Source organism: Lolium perenne, chromosome 5 (assembly GCF_019359855.2).
Source record: "Lolium perenne isolate Kyuss_39 chromosome 5, Kyuss_2.0, whole genome shotgun sequence".
Classification (NCBI taxonomy): Eukaryota; Viridiplantae; Streptophyta; class Magnoliopsida; order Poales; family Poaceae; genus Lolium; species Lolium perenne.
The window spans coordinates 73,386,202-73,400,240 of NC_067248.2; the positions used below are offsets into that span (position 1 = coordinate 73,386,202).

Here is a 14,039-nt window from a genome sequence, read left to right on the forward strand (position 1 = left end):
GACAGCAATGCTGTTCTCTGCAGCGATCCCAAATATAACATCAACTTTAGCATAGAAACTTTACGTGGCACAAAAACATGATAATGAGAGGTTGCTACAGTAGTAAACAACTTCCAAGACTCAACAAAACAAAAATTGCTGTAGTAAAATAAACACATGGGTTATCTTCCAAGAAGTGCTTTTCTTTAACGCCTTTCAGCTAGGCGCAGAAAGTGCAAATCAAGTAACATCAAGAGACGAAGCATCAACATTCTTATTTTGGGAGTTGGGAGTTTCCTCTACAATGCATGTTATCTTATCTATGTAAGTTTCAGAGGCTCCCTTCTCATTACTCTTAGGCTTGCTATTCTCATCAAATAAATTTTCGGGAACAATCCAATCATAATTCTTTTCTAGTGCCTCGAACATTCCTACCAGCTTACAAGGTATTGATGTCTTAATGTCCCCTCCATCATTAACATTATTAGTGTACTTCATCCTATCAATGTCCATCTTCTCAAGGGTACTAACAAAGTTGGTGTAAGAACCTAGCATTTTATATTTAGTAAGGACTTTTCTAGCCTCTCTTGCTACACCACCAAATTCTTTTAGAAGAGTTTCTAAGACAAAATCTTTATTTTCTCCTTCCTCCATATCAGAGAGTGTAAGAAACATATGCTGAATTATAGGATTAAGATTAACAAATTTAATTTCCAACATGTGTACTAAAGAAGCAACAGCAATTTCATAAGTAGGAGCAAGTTCTACCAAGTGTCTATCTTCGAAATCTTTAGCTATACTAACATGAGTGAAAAAATCTTCTATATTATCTCTTTCAATTATAGAACCTCGGCCTACCGGTATGTCTTTTAGAGTATACTTAGGAGGAAACATGGTGAAATAAGCAAAGAGTAAACTAAACAAATAAAATAAAGACAAGTAACTAATTTTGTGTGTGTTTTGATATAGAGAACAAGACAGTAAATAAAGTAAAGCTAGCAACTAATTTTTTTGTGTTTTGTTTAAGTGCAGCAAACAAAGTAGTAAATAAAATAAAGCAAGACAAAAACAAAGTAAAGAGATTGGAAGTGGAGACTCCCCTTGCAGCGTGTCTTGATCTCCCCGGCAACGGCGCCAGAAAAAGAGCTTGATGCGCGTAGATGTACACGTCCGTTGGGAACCCGAAGAGGAAGGTATGATGCGCACAGCAGCAAGTTTTCCCTCAGAAAGAAACCAAGGTTATCGAACCAGTAGGAGCCAAGAAGCACGTGAAGGTTGTTGGTGGAGGAATGTAGTGCGGCGCAACACCAGTGAAACCGGCGCCAACGTGGAACCTACACAACATAATCAAAGTACTTTGTCCCAACGTACACTACAAGAAAAGAGTCACGTAGAGACGTTGTGCACTCGACGCTTTTTATTTCGTCTCTACATCCGTAGCATGGAACATAAGAAATTATAGATACGTTTGCGACGTATCAAGCATCTCCAAGCTTAGTTCCTACTCGTCCTCGAGTAGGTAAACGATAACACAAATAATTTCTGAAGTGACATCCTACCAACATAATCTGGATCAACATTATTGTAAAGCATATGAGATGAATGGAGTGATCTGAACAAAAGATTGCTAACAAAGATAATGACTAAGCAAATGAATCATATAGCAAAACTTTTCATGAATAATACTTTCAAACAAGTATCAATAAGACTTGCATAAGAGATAACTCATAAGCAATAAATTCAAAGTAGAATGAATTGAAGCAACACAAAGGATAATTAAGTTTCAGCAATTGCTTTCAACTTGTAACATGTATATCTCATGGATATTTGTCAACATAGAGTAATATAACAGGTGCAATAAGTAAACATGTAAGAATCAATGCACACAGTTAACACAAGTGTTTGCTTCTAAGATAGAAGGGAATGGGTAAACTGACTCAACAATAAAGTAAAAGATTGGCCCTTCGCAGAGGGAAGCATTGATTACTATTTTTGTGCTAGAGCTTTTGTTTTGAAAACATAAAAACAATTTTGTCAACGGTAGTAATAATTCATATGTGCTATGCATAATACTTCCTACAAGTTGCATGCCTCATGCATAGAGTACCAATAGTGATCGCACCTTGTCCTACTATCTCGGAAAACACGGATTCTCATCGCATAACATATGCTTCAACCAAGTGTCACAAAGGGGTACCTCTATGCCGCCTGTACAAGTGTCTAAGGAGAAAGCACGCATTGGATTTCTCGCTTTTGATTATTCTCAACTTAGACATCCATACCGGGACAACATAGACAACAGATAATGGACTCCTCTTTTTAATGCTTAAGCATTCAACAATAGTTAATATTCTCATAAGAGATTGAGGTTGTATGTCCAAACTGAAACTTCCACCATGATACATGGCTTTAGTTAGCGGCCCAATGTTCTTCTCTAACATATGCATACTCAAACCATTTGATCATGAAATCCACTACTTCAGACAAGACGAACGTGCATAGCATCTCACATGATATCCAACAAAGATAAAATTGATGGCGTCCCCAGAAAACATGGTTACCGCTCAACAAGCAACTTATAAGAATTAAAACACATAACTACATATTCATCACCACAATAGTTTTTAAGCTATTTGTCCCATGAGCTATATATTGTAAAGGTAGAGGAATGAAATTTAAAGGTAGCACTCAAGTAATTTACTTTGGAATGGCAAGAAATACCACATAGTAGGTAGATATGGTGGACACAAATGGCATGTAGTTTGGCTCAAGGTGTTTGGATGCACGAGAAGCATTTCCTCTCAGTACAAGGTTTGGGCTAGCAAGGTTGTTTGAAGCAAACACAAGTATGAACAGGTACATCAAAACTCACACAAGAACATATTGCAAGCATTATAAGGCTCTACACTGTCTTCCTTGTTGTTCAAACACTTTACCCGAAAATATCTAGACCTAGAGAGATCAATCATGCAAACCAAATTAAACAAGCTCTACAGTAGTTCTTCATTAATGGATTAAACTACATGATGCAAGAGCTTAAACATGATCTAAGAGAGCTCAAACAATTGCCAAATTGTCAAACCATATGCATCATTTTCCAATTCCAACCAAATAGCAATCTAACGAAGCAATTAGCTTTCGCCATGAACATTAAAGCACAATTAAGAACACAAGTGTTCCATAAGAAAAAGCGGAGCGTAATATCTCCAATATAAGGATGGCGAGATCCAACTTTATTCAAAACAAAACAAAAATAAAAACAAACCGACGCTCCAAGTAAAGAACATAAGAATGTGACGGAATAAAAATATAGTTTCACTAGAAGTGACCTGATAATGTTGTCGATGAAGAAGGGGATGCCTTGGGCATCCCCAAGCTTAGATGCTTGAGTCTTCTTAAAATATGCAGGGATGAACCACCGGGGCATCCCCAAGCTTAGACCTTTCACTCTTCTTGATCATAGTATATCATCCTCTTCTCTTGACCCTTGAAAACTTCCTTCACACAAACTTCAAGCAAACTCATGAGAGGGTTAGTGCTTAACCACAAATTCACATATTCAGAGGTGACACAATCATTCTTAACACTTCTGGACATTGCACAAAGCTTCTGAAAGTTAATGGAACAAAAAAAATCATTCAACATAGCAAAAGCGGCAATGCGAAATAAAAGACAGAATCTGTCAGAAACAGAACAGTCTGTAAAGATGCTTCTGGACTGGGCACTTAACTTGCTCAAATGGAAAAACTCAAAACTAATGAAAGTTGCGTACATATCTGAGGATCATGCTCGTAAATTTGCAGATTTTTTCGATTTTTTTACAGAGACTTATGCCAGAATTCGTGACAGACAGCAATGCTGTTTCTGCGCAGCGATTCCAAATATAACATCAACTTTAGCATAGAAACTTTACTTGGCACAAAAACATGATAAGGAGAGGTTGCTACAGTAGTAAAAAAATTCCAAGACTCAATAAAACAAAAATTGCTGTAGTAAAATAAACACATGGGTTATCTCCCAAGAAGTGCTTTTCTTTAACGCCTTTCAGCTAGGCGCAGAAAGTGCAAATCAAGTAACATCAAGAGATGGAGCATTAACATTATTACCTTGGGAGCTGGGAGTTTTCTCAACAATGCATTGTATCTGGTCTATATAAGTAACTCCTCTCTCATTGCTCCTAGGCTTACTATTCTCATCAAACAAATTTTCAGGAACAAGCCAAGCATAGTTATTTTCCAAAGCTTCATGCATCCCTAGTCACTACTAGGAAAATGGCTATAGGTGGCGGCAAGTGGTGCCGGCGCACCACCTCTGACATGCGCCGGTGGAAATGGTTGCCGGCGCACCTGTTTGCTGCCGCGCCGGCGATGAAAGCCTACTGCCGGCGCACCTGCCGCAAAGACGCGCCGGGGAAAAAACTTGGCATGGCCGCGGTCGATTCGGGCCAGGCCCAATAGTCATTGCCGGCGCACCAGCCCAGGGGTGCGCCGGCGGAAAACGCGCTATTGCCGGCGCGCCCCTGGGCTGGTGCGCCGGCAATGACTCTTGGGCCTGGCCTGGGGGTGGTATAGCCGAAATAGCTATGTTCTGCCGGCGCACCCGTGCCATGGTGCGCCGGCAGTAACCTGGGCAGTTATTTCTGCTCAACAACCACTCCCCCACTCTACTACCACTCCACTCCTCCACACAAACCCGAGCCTTCTCCCAACCCAGCTCATTTTTGCCCATTTCTATCCCCAATTTCACCAATTTGACCAAACAAAATCATATTTTTTGAGCAAATCTTCCCTTCCTACATGCATCTCCCACATCCCCCTATGTAGATCTAGATCTAATATCCCGCATTGACCGCTCAATCTAGATCTAGATCTAGAAAGTCGGCTTCCATACGCCATTGTCACGGCGCTTCGTCTCGATCTCATCGACGAATATATCAAACAAATAGGTGATTAATGAACAAATTAAGGAATGAAATCGACGTATATGTTGGACATTTGAAGCAAAGCTAGCTCTCGTGTGTGGCATATATATATGTTGTGCTTGTGCTTGTGTGTGTGTTGGCGTTGAAAATGAGTTGCCAACGTTGCGCCGAAATGTTGATTCTTCAAGTTTCCGTTTCGGCACATTTCTGGCGCTCCTATGTCCTACCGTGTAGGAAGGTCATGCCGAAATTTTCCGTGAAAACTACCGACGGATGCATGGTTCTAATCAATTATGTAATCTTACCATGCAAAGTAGAATGGTTATCGAGATGAGTGAAAGCATCGTGATGAGATATCTGAAACACGCGATCATCGACATGTATGAAAATAAACGCACGGAGGTATTGTGTCCGTGCCGGAGATGCAAACGAGGGAAATGGTTTGACCCGTATTCAGGAAAATTGCAGGGGTACCTGCTCACTAATGGTTTCATGCATGGACACACTCAATGGATGAGCGATGATGGCGTGGAGGTCAATGGGGCGACGGCAGCAGGTGGTAATAATGGCCGGCAAGATCAAGGAGGGCATCATGACATTGATGACGATGAAGAGTTTGTCGCAGAAGACGATAACCTTGACGACGATAATAACCTTGACGATGACAATAACCTTGACGACGAAGAGTGCCGCTAGCTTCAGTCGTGCGGGACCCCCATCTTCAAGATCTGCTTCTCGAAAAGACGAAAGGCGCCAAGCGGAAATCAAAGCTTGAGCAACTGGAGATAGACTCGAATACTCCGTTGTACGACTCAGGTCGCGGGTTGGGGGAGTCCCGCTTGAGAGTAGCGCTCGATGTGCTGCAGATGAAGGTGAAACACGGATGGACGGACTCAAGCGTCGACGACATTCTGAAATACGTGAAAGATCTCCTTCCTGCCGGGAACACGTGTCCTGGTAGTGGATACGTCTCCAACGTATCGATAATTTCTTATGTTCCATGCTACTTTATTGATGATACCTACATGTTTTATGCACATTATATGTCGTATTTACGCATTTTCTGGAACTAACCTATTACTCCCTCCGTTCCTTTTTATAATGCCTATAGATTTTTGGCATTTGTTTCAGAATATAAGGTTGTAGCATGGCTCTTTTTCAATTACCCCCTCTACATGCGTGAAAAAAATCCATACAAAAAGGAAACAATTAATTGAGATTCCTAATGCATGACCCCAATGATTCCTTAGATTTAGGAAGCAATGTTTTTATTTCCTTCATATAACCTGGCTGCACATATATAGAGAGTCAATCAGAGAGATTTGTGGGATTTGTTATGTTAATTTAGGAAGTTACCGATTTCCCTCATTTTACTCTGATCTCAAATCGTTAATCTAGGGGGTCTTGTGTAAAGAAAAATGTTGTGCTAATTTCCGTGCCAAAAAACTATAGGCACTATAGAATGGAACAGAGGGAGTAACAAGATGCCGAAGAGCCGATTCTTTGTTTCATTGCTTTGGTTTCGTAAATCCTAGTAAGGAAATATTCTCGTAATTGGACGAAATCACCGCCCAGGGTCCTATTTTTGCACGGAGCTTCCGTAAGACCGAAGAGATAACGAAGTGGGGCGACGAGGCGCCGCCACCATAGGGCCGCGCGCCGAGGGGGCCCGCGCCGCCTATGGTGTGGGCCCCTCGTCAGCCCCCCTGACCTACCCTTCCGCCTACTTAAAGCCTCCGTCGCGAAACCCCCAGTACCGAGAGCCACGATACGGAAAACCTTCCAGAGACGCCGCCGCCGCGAATCCCATCTCGGGGGATTTAGGAGATCGCCTCCGGCACCCTGCCGGAGAGGGGATTCATCTCCCGGAGGACTCTTCATCGCCATGATCGCCTCCGGAGTGATGAGTGAGTAGTTCACCCCTGGACCATGGGTCCATAGCAGTAGCTAGATGGTCGTCTTCTCCTTGTTGTGCTTCATTGTTGGATCTTGTGAGCTGCCTAACATGATCAAGATCATCTATATGTAATACTATATGTTGTGTTTGTCGGGATCCGATTGATAGAGAATACTATGTTATGGTGATTATCAATCTATTGTTTATGTGTTGTTTATGATCTTGCATGCTCTCCGTTATTAGTAGAGGCTCTGGCCAAGTTTGTACTTTTAACTCCAAGAGGGAGTATTTATGCTCGATAGTGGGTTCATGCCTTCATTGACACTACAAGAAATGTGCTCACTAGTGACCTTTTCTTAAGGACCATATGTCTTTTCGTCATAGATCTATGACTATTCTGAATTAAATGGTCGTGAGGCGTTCGGGAGGGTCCAACCCTTGAAGAACTACAACCAATTTTATCAAGAAGGTCATAATTTCCTAACACGAATTGGTCGTAGATGCATAACACTGATTTAGGGGCTTACATTTAGCCCATTATAACCAATTTAAAAGGTCCCTATTGCTAACTTGTGAAGCGTATGAAATGACTGGGCGCCCAATTCAGCAGTTTTGCCTATGTGTCATGTCTATGTGTGAACTTTTACTTATGTGTCCGCATGCATGTGTCAATTTTCGCTTACGTGTGCCATATCACTATATTTGAGCCTACAACTGACATACGAGTTCCACCATTGACCTGTTAACCAAGTTGACTAGGACCAATATTTGACATGTGGAACGAACATGTCAGGGAGACCGTCCAACCAAACTGGACCACCGATATCTGCGGACCCACCAATATTTGACATGGCCTTCATCCAGCGCCACCCATCTAGCGCTAAGAGCATCTCCAACAGGCGCGCCAAATTTAGACGCGCTATACCTCCCTTCCGACGCGCTGTAAACGTTTGCCGCGCGCTTGGCCGAACTTTGCCCCGTCGGACGCGCCAAAATGCAGTGCGTGTGCGAGCGGTAAAATTGGACCTCATTCGGACACGCTAAAATACAGCGCGCGCGGCCACGCGAACGACTAGTTTTCGTATATCGTTTGAAACGGATCAACCAAATCAAATAAATTACGAAAATTTAACTGAAAATTACGAAATATATTTAAAAGTTCGACAAATACCGACATTTTATTTAAATTAAACTAAACTACTCGGAGTCCTCCCACTCGAAGTCCGACGATCCGCTAGTCGGAGTCGTGTCGGAGACCGGAGTGGTCGTCCACTCAAAGGAGGAGGAGGAGGTGGGCATGTTCGTCGACGGTCCGGCGCCTCGCTTCTTCTCCTCCGCGCCGCCTTCTCCGCCCTCTCCGCCTTCCTCGCCACCGACTCGGCGCGGCGCCTGTCGCGGTCGGCCTTTTTCTTCGCCGCCGCCTTCGCCTTGGCCTCCTTCTTCTGCGCGTAAAATGCCTCCATGGCGGCGACGTTCTCCGGGAACGCGCGCGCCCACTCGAGGTGCAGGCGCTCGTCTTGCTCCGCCACGCGCAGGCGCTGCTTGAGCTCGCGGGCGCGGCGCCGCTGCTCGGTCGTGATGGCCGACGATGGCGGCGAGAGCATCTCCGCCTGCTCGCGCGTCCAAACATCGTTGAAGTTCATTTGGCGGCGGGCCGGCCGAGGCGCCGACGACGGCGTCGTAGGCCCGCGCCGCCTCATGCGCGGTGTCGAAGGTTCCGAGTAGGATCCGCTCCTCGCCGGAGCGGATCTCCGCGTCGAGCGGCCGCTCGGCCGCGCGCGGACCCCGCGGTAGCCGGAGGCGGAGCGGCGGAGCGGAGGCATCTTGTCGGCGGAGGCGGAGCGTCGGCGGGAGGTGGACACGCGGTGGAGAGAGGGAGAGAGAGACGGAGACGCGGACACGCGGAAACTTCAGCGGTTGGTGTGCGCGCGTCGCTTCGCCTTTATAGCGCGCGGCGGCCGACGCGCCAACTTTCCCGCGCGGGATGGCGTAAAAGCGTGGGCGCGGCAAAGTTTTTCGCGGGCGCGTCTTTTTCCCGCGTCCGCTCTGGGTTCGCGCGGCCGCCCTCGCGCGCTAAACCGGTGGTTTTTTTGCCGCGCCCCCCTTTTGCAGCGTCTATTGGAGATGCTAAAAGAATTTTTGGCTTAGGCACGAAACTAATACGAAGTATGAAATTTACTTCAAAAAAAAATACGAAGTATGAAATTTATGGGCCGAGCGCATCCGAGCTATCCCATCACAACCCGAGCCCCAACCGCATTGAACAGAGCACTCACTCGTGACCTACCCCTCACAGCGCCTCCTCCCTCCTTCCCTTTCCTCCAACTCCGCCGCCGGCCTAGGTCCCGGTCAAATCCGGCCACTCCCCGCCCCGCCGACCACCTCCCTGGAACCCTCTCACTAATCCACCGCGAGGAACCACCAAGCCTCGCCTCCAACAGAAACCCTGGTCTCAAATCCGGATCCGACGAACCCTAGCGGCACACCTGCCGGTCGCTGTCGAGGGCGAACCTGCCGTTCTCACGCGGCTTCTACAGGTCCTCCCCGACCTCCCTCAACAACGGTTCCATTCGCCCAGCGTGGCCCCGTTCACCGGATGCCGTTGTCCCGCGTCCTCTCCCTCCAGCTCCCGGCTAGGGTTAACTGGATCCGGAGGCGGCTGGCCGCGCGGAGGAGGATCTCGGCGCCTTCCTCTCCCTCCTAAGGTGGCGTGGCTTCAAGCATAGGAGGAGCCGCCGCGACCGGTGCTCCTTCCCGAGGAGGACGGGCTCCACCTCGACCCGACCGCTGCGGCCGCGGTCCAGGACGCTGGCCGCACTAACGACAGAGTCTATGCGAAGGTCCTGCTCACATCCGCAACCATCTCTCCATGTTGTAGTAAGTCCGTGATTCCTCCATTTTCTCCTCACAGCTTGCATGGATTCATCAAGCCATTGCTCTACTAGTAGTTAGATTTTGATTAGGACTAGTAGCTAGAACTGTCAGATGCTTGTGTTAGATAGTTAGAATTGTCGGTTACTAGTAGTGCCATTTAGCCATTCCTATAAATTGTTTGGTAAATTAAAACAGTGAAAATAGTTGTTAGATGCTTGAAAAATCCTATAATTGTGTTCTAGCTCATGAATGGCACACGACAGAAGCTTGAAATTCCTTGACCTCACAAAAACAGTGAATGATTCAGGTGACTCACAAAATCAGTTACACTTGGAATGTGTCGAATCTTGCTAAATTTGCCTTTTGTTTGCCACTACTCTCTACCGGTTTTAGCAACCATCACACATAGCTCCTCACAACCTACAAGACTTTGAATATTTATATCTGTAACATGTATACAAGCTGCAGGACTGAAAACTTAGAGACGTTTTATTTATAAAATTATTGTTTGTTTATTGCAAACTTCGATATTTACTGAAAGTAGGAACCTGTTTACATGACTTCTCTAGTATGTTTGTGGAACCATCAAACATATGCCATTTGTTTTGCTGCCCATACTGCAAACTGTCGGTTACATGTACCTGTAATGTTGTGTGGTTCATGTGAGAGGCATTATTTAGCAGTGTGTCACTTGACCACTGACCATTCTATTTTTGATATATGTGCTATCGCAGCACCTCATTTGTGTAACCATGCATAAGAATTTTATATACTTGATTTGACACGAGTAGAATTTCTACAGAGGGCCCTTCAACTACTTGACGATGCCAGGTTATATTGCATTTTCCTGTCTGTCCTACTACTTGACTGTAATGTCATTCTGAATTAGTGTGGGCATATCATGTACTGATTCATACATGCTGTGTCACTTCTGCATTTAAAGGATTACATAGGTTGGGGCATCAATGTTTACACTTGGCACAAAACATAACATGTGTTCCATGTCATCAGGTCGGTAACTGCATCATCATGAAGAGGATCCATGTCTGGCTAAATAATGTTCCTGATGTTTTCAGTTTCCTATCTATCATGTATAAGTATTCTCATTTATTCGAATATCGACTAAACTGGCTCCTTGTACTTTAAGCAGAGAATTAACCTGGGTGCAACAATAAAAGAGCTATAGATGCTATGTTGTAATTAATGAGCACTTTGTTGTTAATTCTTGCTTTTCTTGGTGTTATGCAGTCCTGTTTTCGGTTGTTCACTTGTTCTTATTGTGGGTCAACTTATCTTTGTAAATAAGCTATTTGTAATCTTATTGTGGGTCATTGCTTTTAGCATTAGTTCAGTTTTGTCCGTGAGGCTTTTATTCTAAAAAACGTGATGTTCTGATCTCTTTCTAATCCTTTTTTATTATTCACTTACAGGGTCTGCTGCTGCCAAGGGAGGATCAGCGCCAGCAGCTTAATGATCGACAAGTTCAAACCCTCCTCGAATGTGTCACCTCCAGCATACATTTATAAAACTACCACTATAATCAGTTTTATGCTTATCTTGTTTAGAAGATAACTATGTAGCTCAGCTGACTACTTTTTTTTTCCTGATGACTAACGATCTTATTTTCCTTTCCGTAGAAGAAACACAAACAATTCCAGAAGCTGAAAAGTCTATGGTTTGTGAGAATACACTTGGCTTTGTTAGTCAATTGCCTCCATTTGTAAGGTAAATAACTTTCTTGCAATCCACCTATTCTTTACTTAGCAAGTAAATATTTTACTGTCATAGCCTCTTGATAGAATTGCAGTGCCGCATATGTTTGGTTACTCTGGTATATCGATAGTTCCTTTTAGCAGATAACCTAAACTCGAAGACCTGTAGATTTTCTTTGAAGTGGACAGAACCCAGCCTTGCAGTTATTCATGGTCATTATTCAGATTCTGTGGGCCTGTTCTTGAGACATTATCCAGATGCAGTTGCCCGTGTTATGAATAGGCTGTTTGAACTATGACATCTCTCCCAATTACAATGCAGGTACTTTGTCATTTTCTTTGCTGTAGTGAAATACAATGCATTGACTACCCTAACGTTGTCATTCAGTGAGGCTGTTAGGGTCGGATGTGAATCCTTCATTGAATTCAATCCTAATATACTGATGCCATGCTCAACAGTTCTCTCCACTGCAATCATATTGGATCACTAAGCTAATACATAGTCAGCGCCCCAGTGGGCTGCATGCATTGTACTTAAGAGTGCTTGTAGGAACATTGCTGTTATTTGTAATCAAATGGTGCTTTGTGCCCTGCTGCAGTATCTCCCAGGTCATTACATGGTTGTTTGAGATGCTCTCTTCTGCCTAGATAGTTCATTGATCAAGCTTGTTACCCCATGTCCTTACATGCTTATTTGGATGCTCTCTTCTGCTTACATAGTTCAACGATCAATTCCCTGTGCTTCTTGCTGGGTTTAACCTTGTTATGTTTCAGTTTGCAGGAGAATGCTCATAAGGTTGCGAAAGTCCAAGCCAGTACGTGTTTGTTGATGCTTGTAGTTTGTACTGTCTCAGATTGTGGAGATTGTGGCTGTGTGTACATAGATAACTCATGTTAGAAGATAGATGATTGTTTCTGTAACATATGCAACTTTATGCGATACATTCAGCTGCATGGCTCTTTTACCTGACAGAAGTGTAATGTTCTGTTCTTTTTTGTATGTTGAGATGTTATTTATAAAATTTCGTGTTCTCTTTTCTGAATGAAATATTGGTTATTAAAAATAGAAATTCCCTGATGTATGGGACCAGTTGGAAAGTGAGATCTGACGTGCGGGACTAATGTGAAGTAGAAATCTGACAAGTGGGACACAACTGACTGGTGGGACCAACAGTAAAATTAAATAGGAAAACAAAAAATATTGGATAAAAAAGGCCAAGACCCAAATATAAATGGGCCTATAAAAGGCTGGAAGCCCAAAAATTAAAAGGCCGAATTATTGGGCTCAGCCCATGTATAACACCTTACTGGACTGGGCTCCGACCAATTGTTTTGGTCATTGAAATCTGCCACGTAGGATTGGCTTACGTGGACAGGCCAGATTGCCCAAGACCAAAGTTTTGGTCATAAAATCTATGACCATCTATATTGGTCAGAATGTCTACGACCAATTTAAAAATAAGGTCTTTGTAGTCCATCAGTGACGCTCAGCTGTCGACCAACTGTTTTTTGTCACAGAAAGGTCATGGATGAAAAACCATGACCATTCGGTGACCAATATAGATGGTCTTAGGGTAGCAAATTTCTTGTAGTGTGACACCTGGGACAGTGACAGAAAGTTCTAAGGTTGTGATGTGCTGTTGCCACTAGGGATAAAACATTGATTCTATGTCTAAGGATGTAGTTGTCGATTACATTACGCACCATACTTAATGCAATTGTCTGTTGCTTTGCAACTTAATACTGAATGGGGTTCGGATGATAACCTGAAGGTGGACTTTTTAGGCATAGATGCAGTTGGATGGCGGTCTATGTACTTTGTCGTAATGCCCAATTAAATCTCACTATATTTATCATATCATGTATATGCATTGTTATGCCTTTCTCTATTTGTCAATTGCCCGACTGTAATTTGTTCACCCAACATGCTTTTATCTTATGGGAGAGACACCTCTAGTGAACTGTGGACCCCGGTCCTATTCTTTACATAGCATACAATCTACTGCAATTGTGTTTTACTATTTTCTTGCAAACAATCATCTTACACTCGATACGCTTAATCCTTTGTTACAGCAAGCCGGTGAGATTGACAACCTCACTGTTTCGTTGGGACAAAGTACTTTGGTTTTGTTGTGCAGATTCCACGTTGGCGCCGGAATCCCTGTTGTTGCGCCGCATCACATTTCGCCACCATCAACCTTCAACGTGCTTCTTGGCTCCTACTGGTTCGATTAAACCTTGGTTTCATACTGAGGGAAACTTGCTTCTATACGCATCATACCTTCCACTTGGGGTTCCCAACGGACGTGTGCATCTACGCGTATCAAGCTAAATTTCTGGCGCCGTTGCCGGGGAGATCAAGACACGCTGCAAGGGGAGTCTCCACTTCTCAATCTCTTTACTTTGTTTTTGTCTTGATTTATTTTATTTACTACTTTGTTTGCTGCACCTAAACAAAACACAAAAAAAATTAGTTGCTAGTTTTACTTTATTTACTGTCTTGCTCACTATATCAAAAACACAAAAAAAAAATTAGTTACTTGTCTTTACTTTATTTGCCTAGTTTACTTTATTGCTGTTATCATGAGTAATCCTGAAGTTGAAGTTCGTTCTTTTAAGCAACAAGGTGGAGAAAGTTTTAAAGATGCTTGGTATA

At 43.6% G+C, this 14,039-nt stretch overlaps 1 protein-coding gene across 1 annotated transcript; it reads right to left on the bottom strand.

Moving 5' to 3' along the window:
• Nucleotides 1-7,539: 7,539 nt before the first annotated feature.
• Nucleotides 7,540-8,620, bottom strand: LOC139831517 (uncharacterized). Its single transcript, XM_071820813.1, has 2 exons — nucleotides 8,141-8,620; nucleotides 7,540-7,623 (listed from the first exon to the last, which is right to left on the bottom strand). The coding sequence occupies exons 1-2, from the start codon at nucleotides 8,618-8,620 to the stop codon at nucleotides 7,540-7,542; spliced, it is 564 nt and encodes a 187-aa protein (XP_071676914.1).
• Between the last annotated feature and the right edge of the window lie 5,419 nt (nucleotides 8,621-14,039).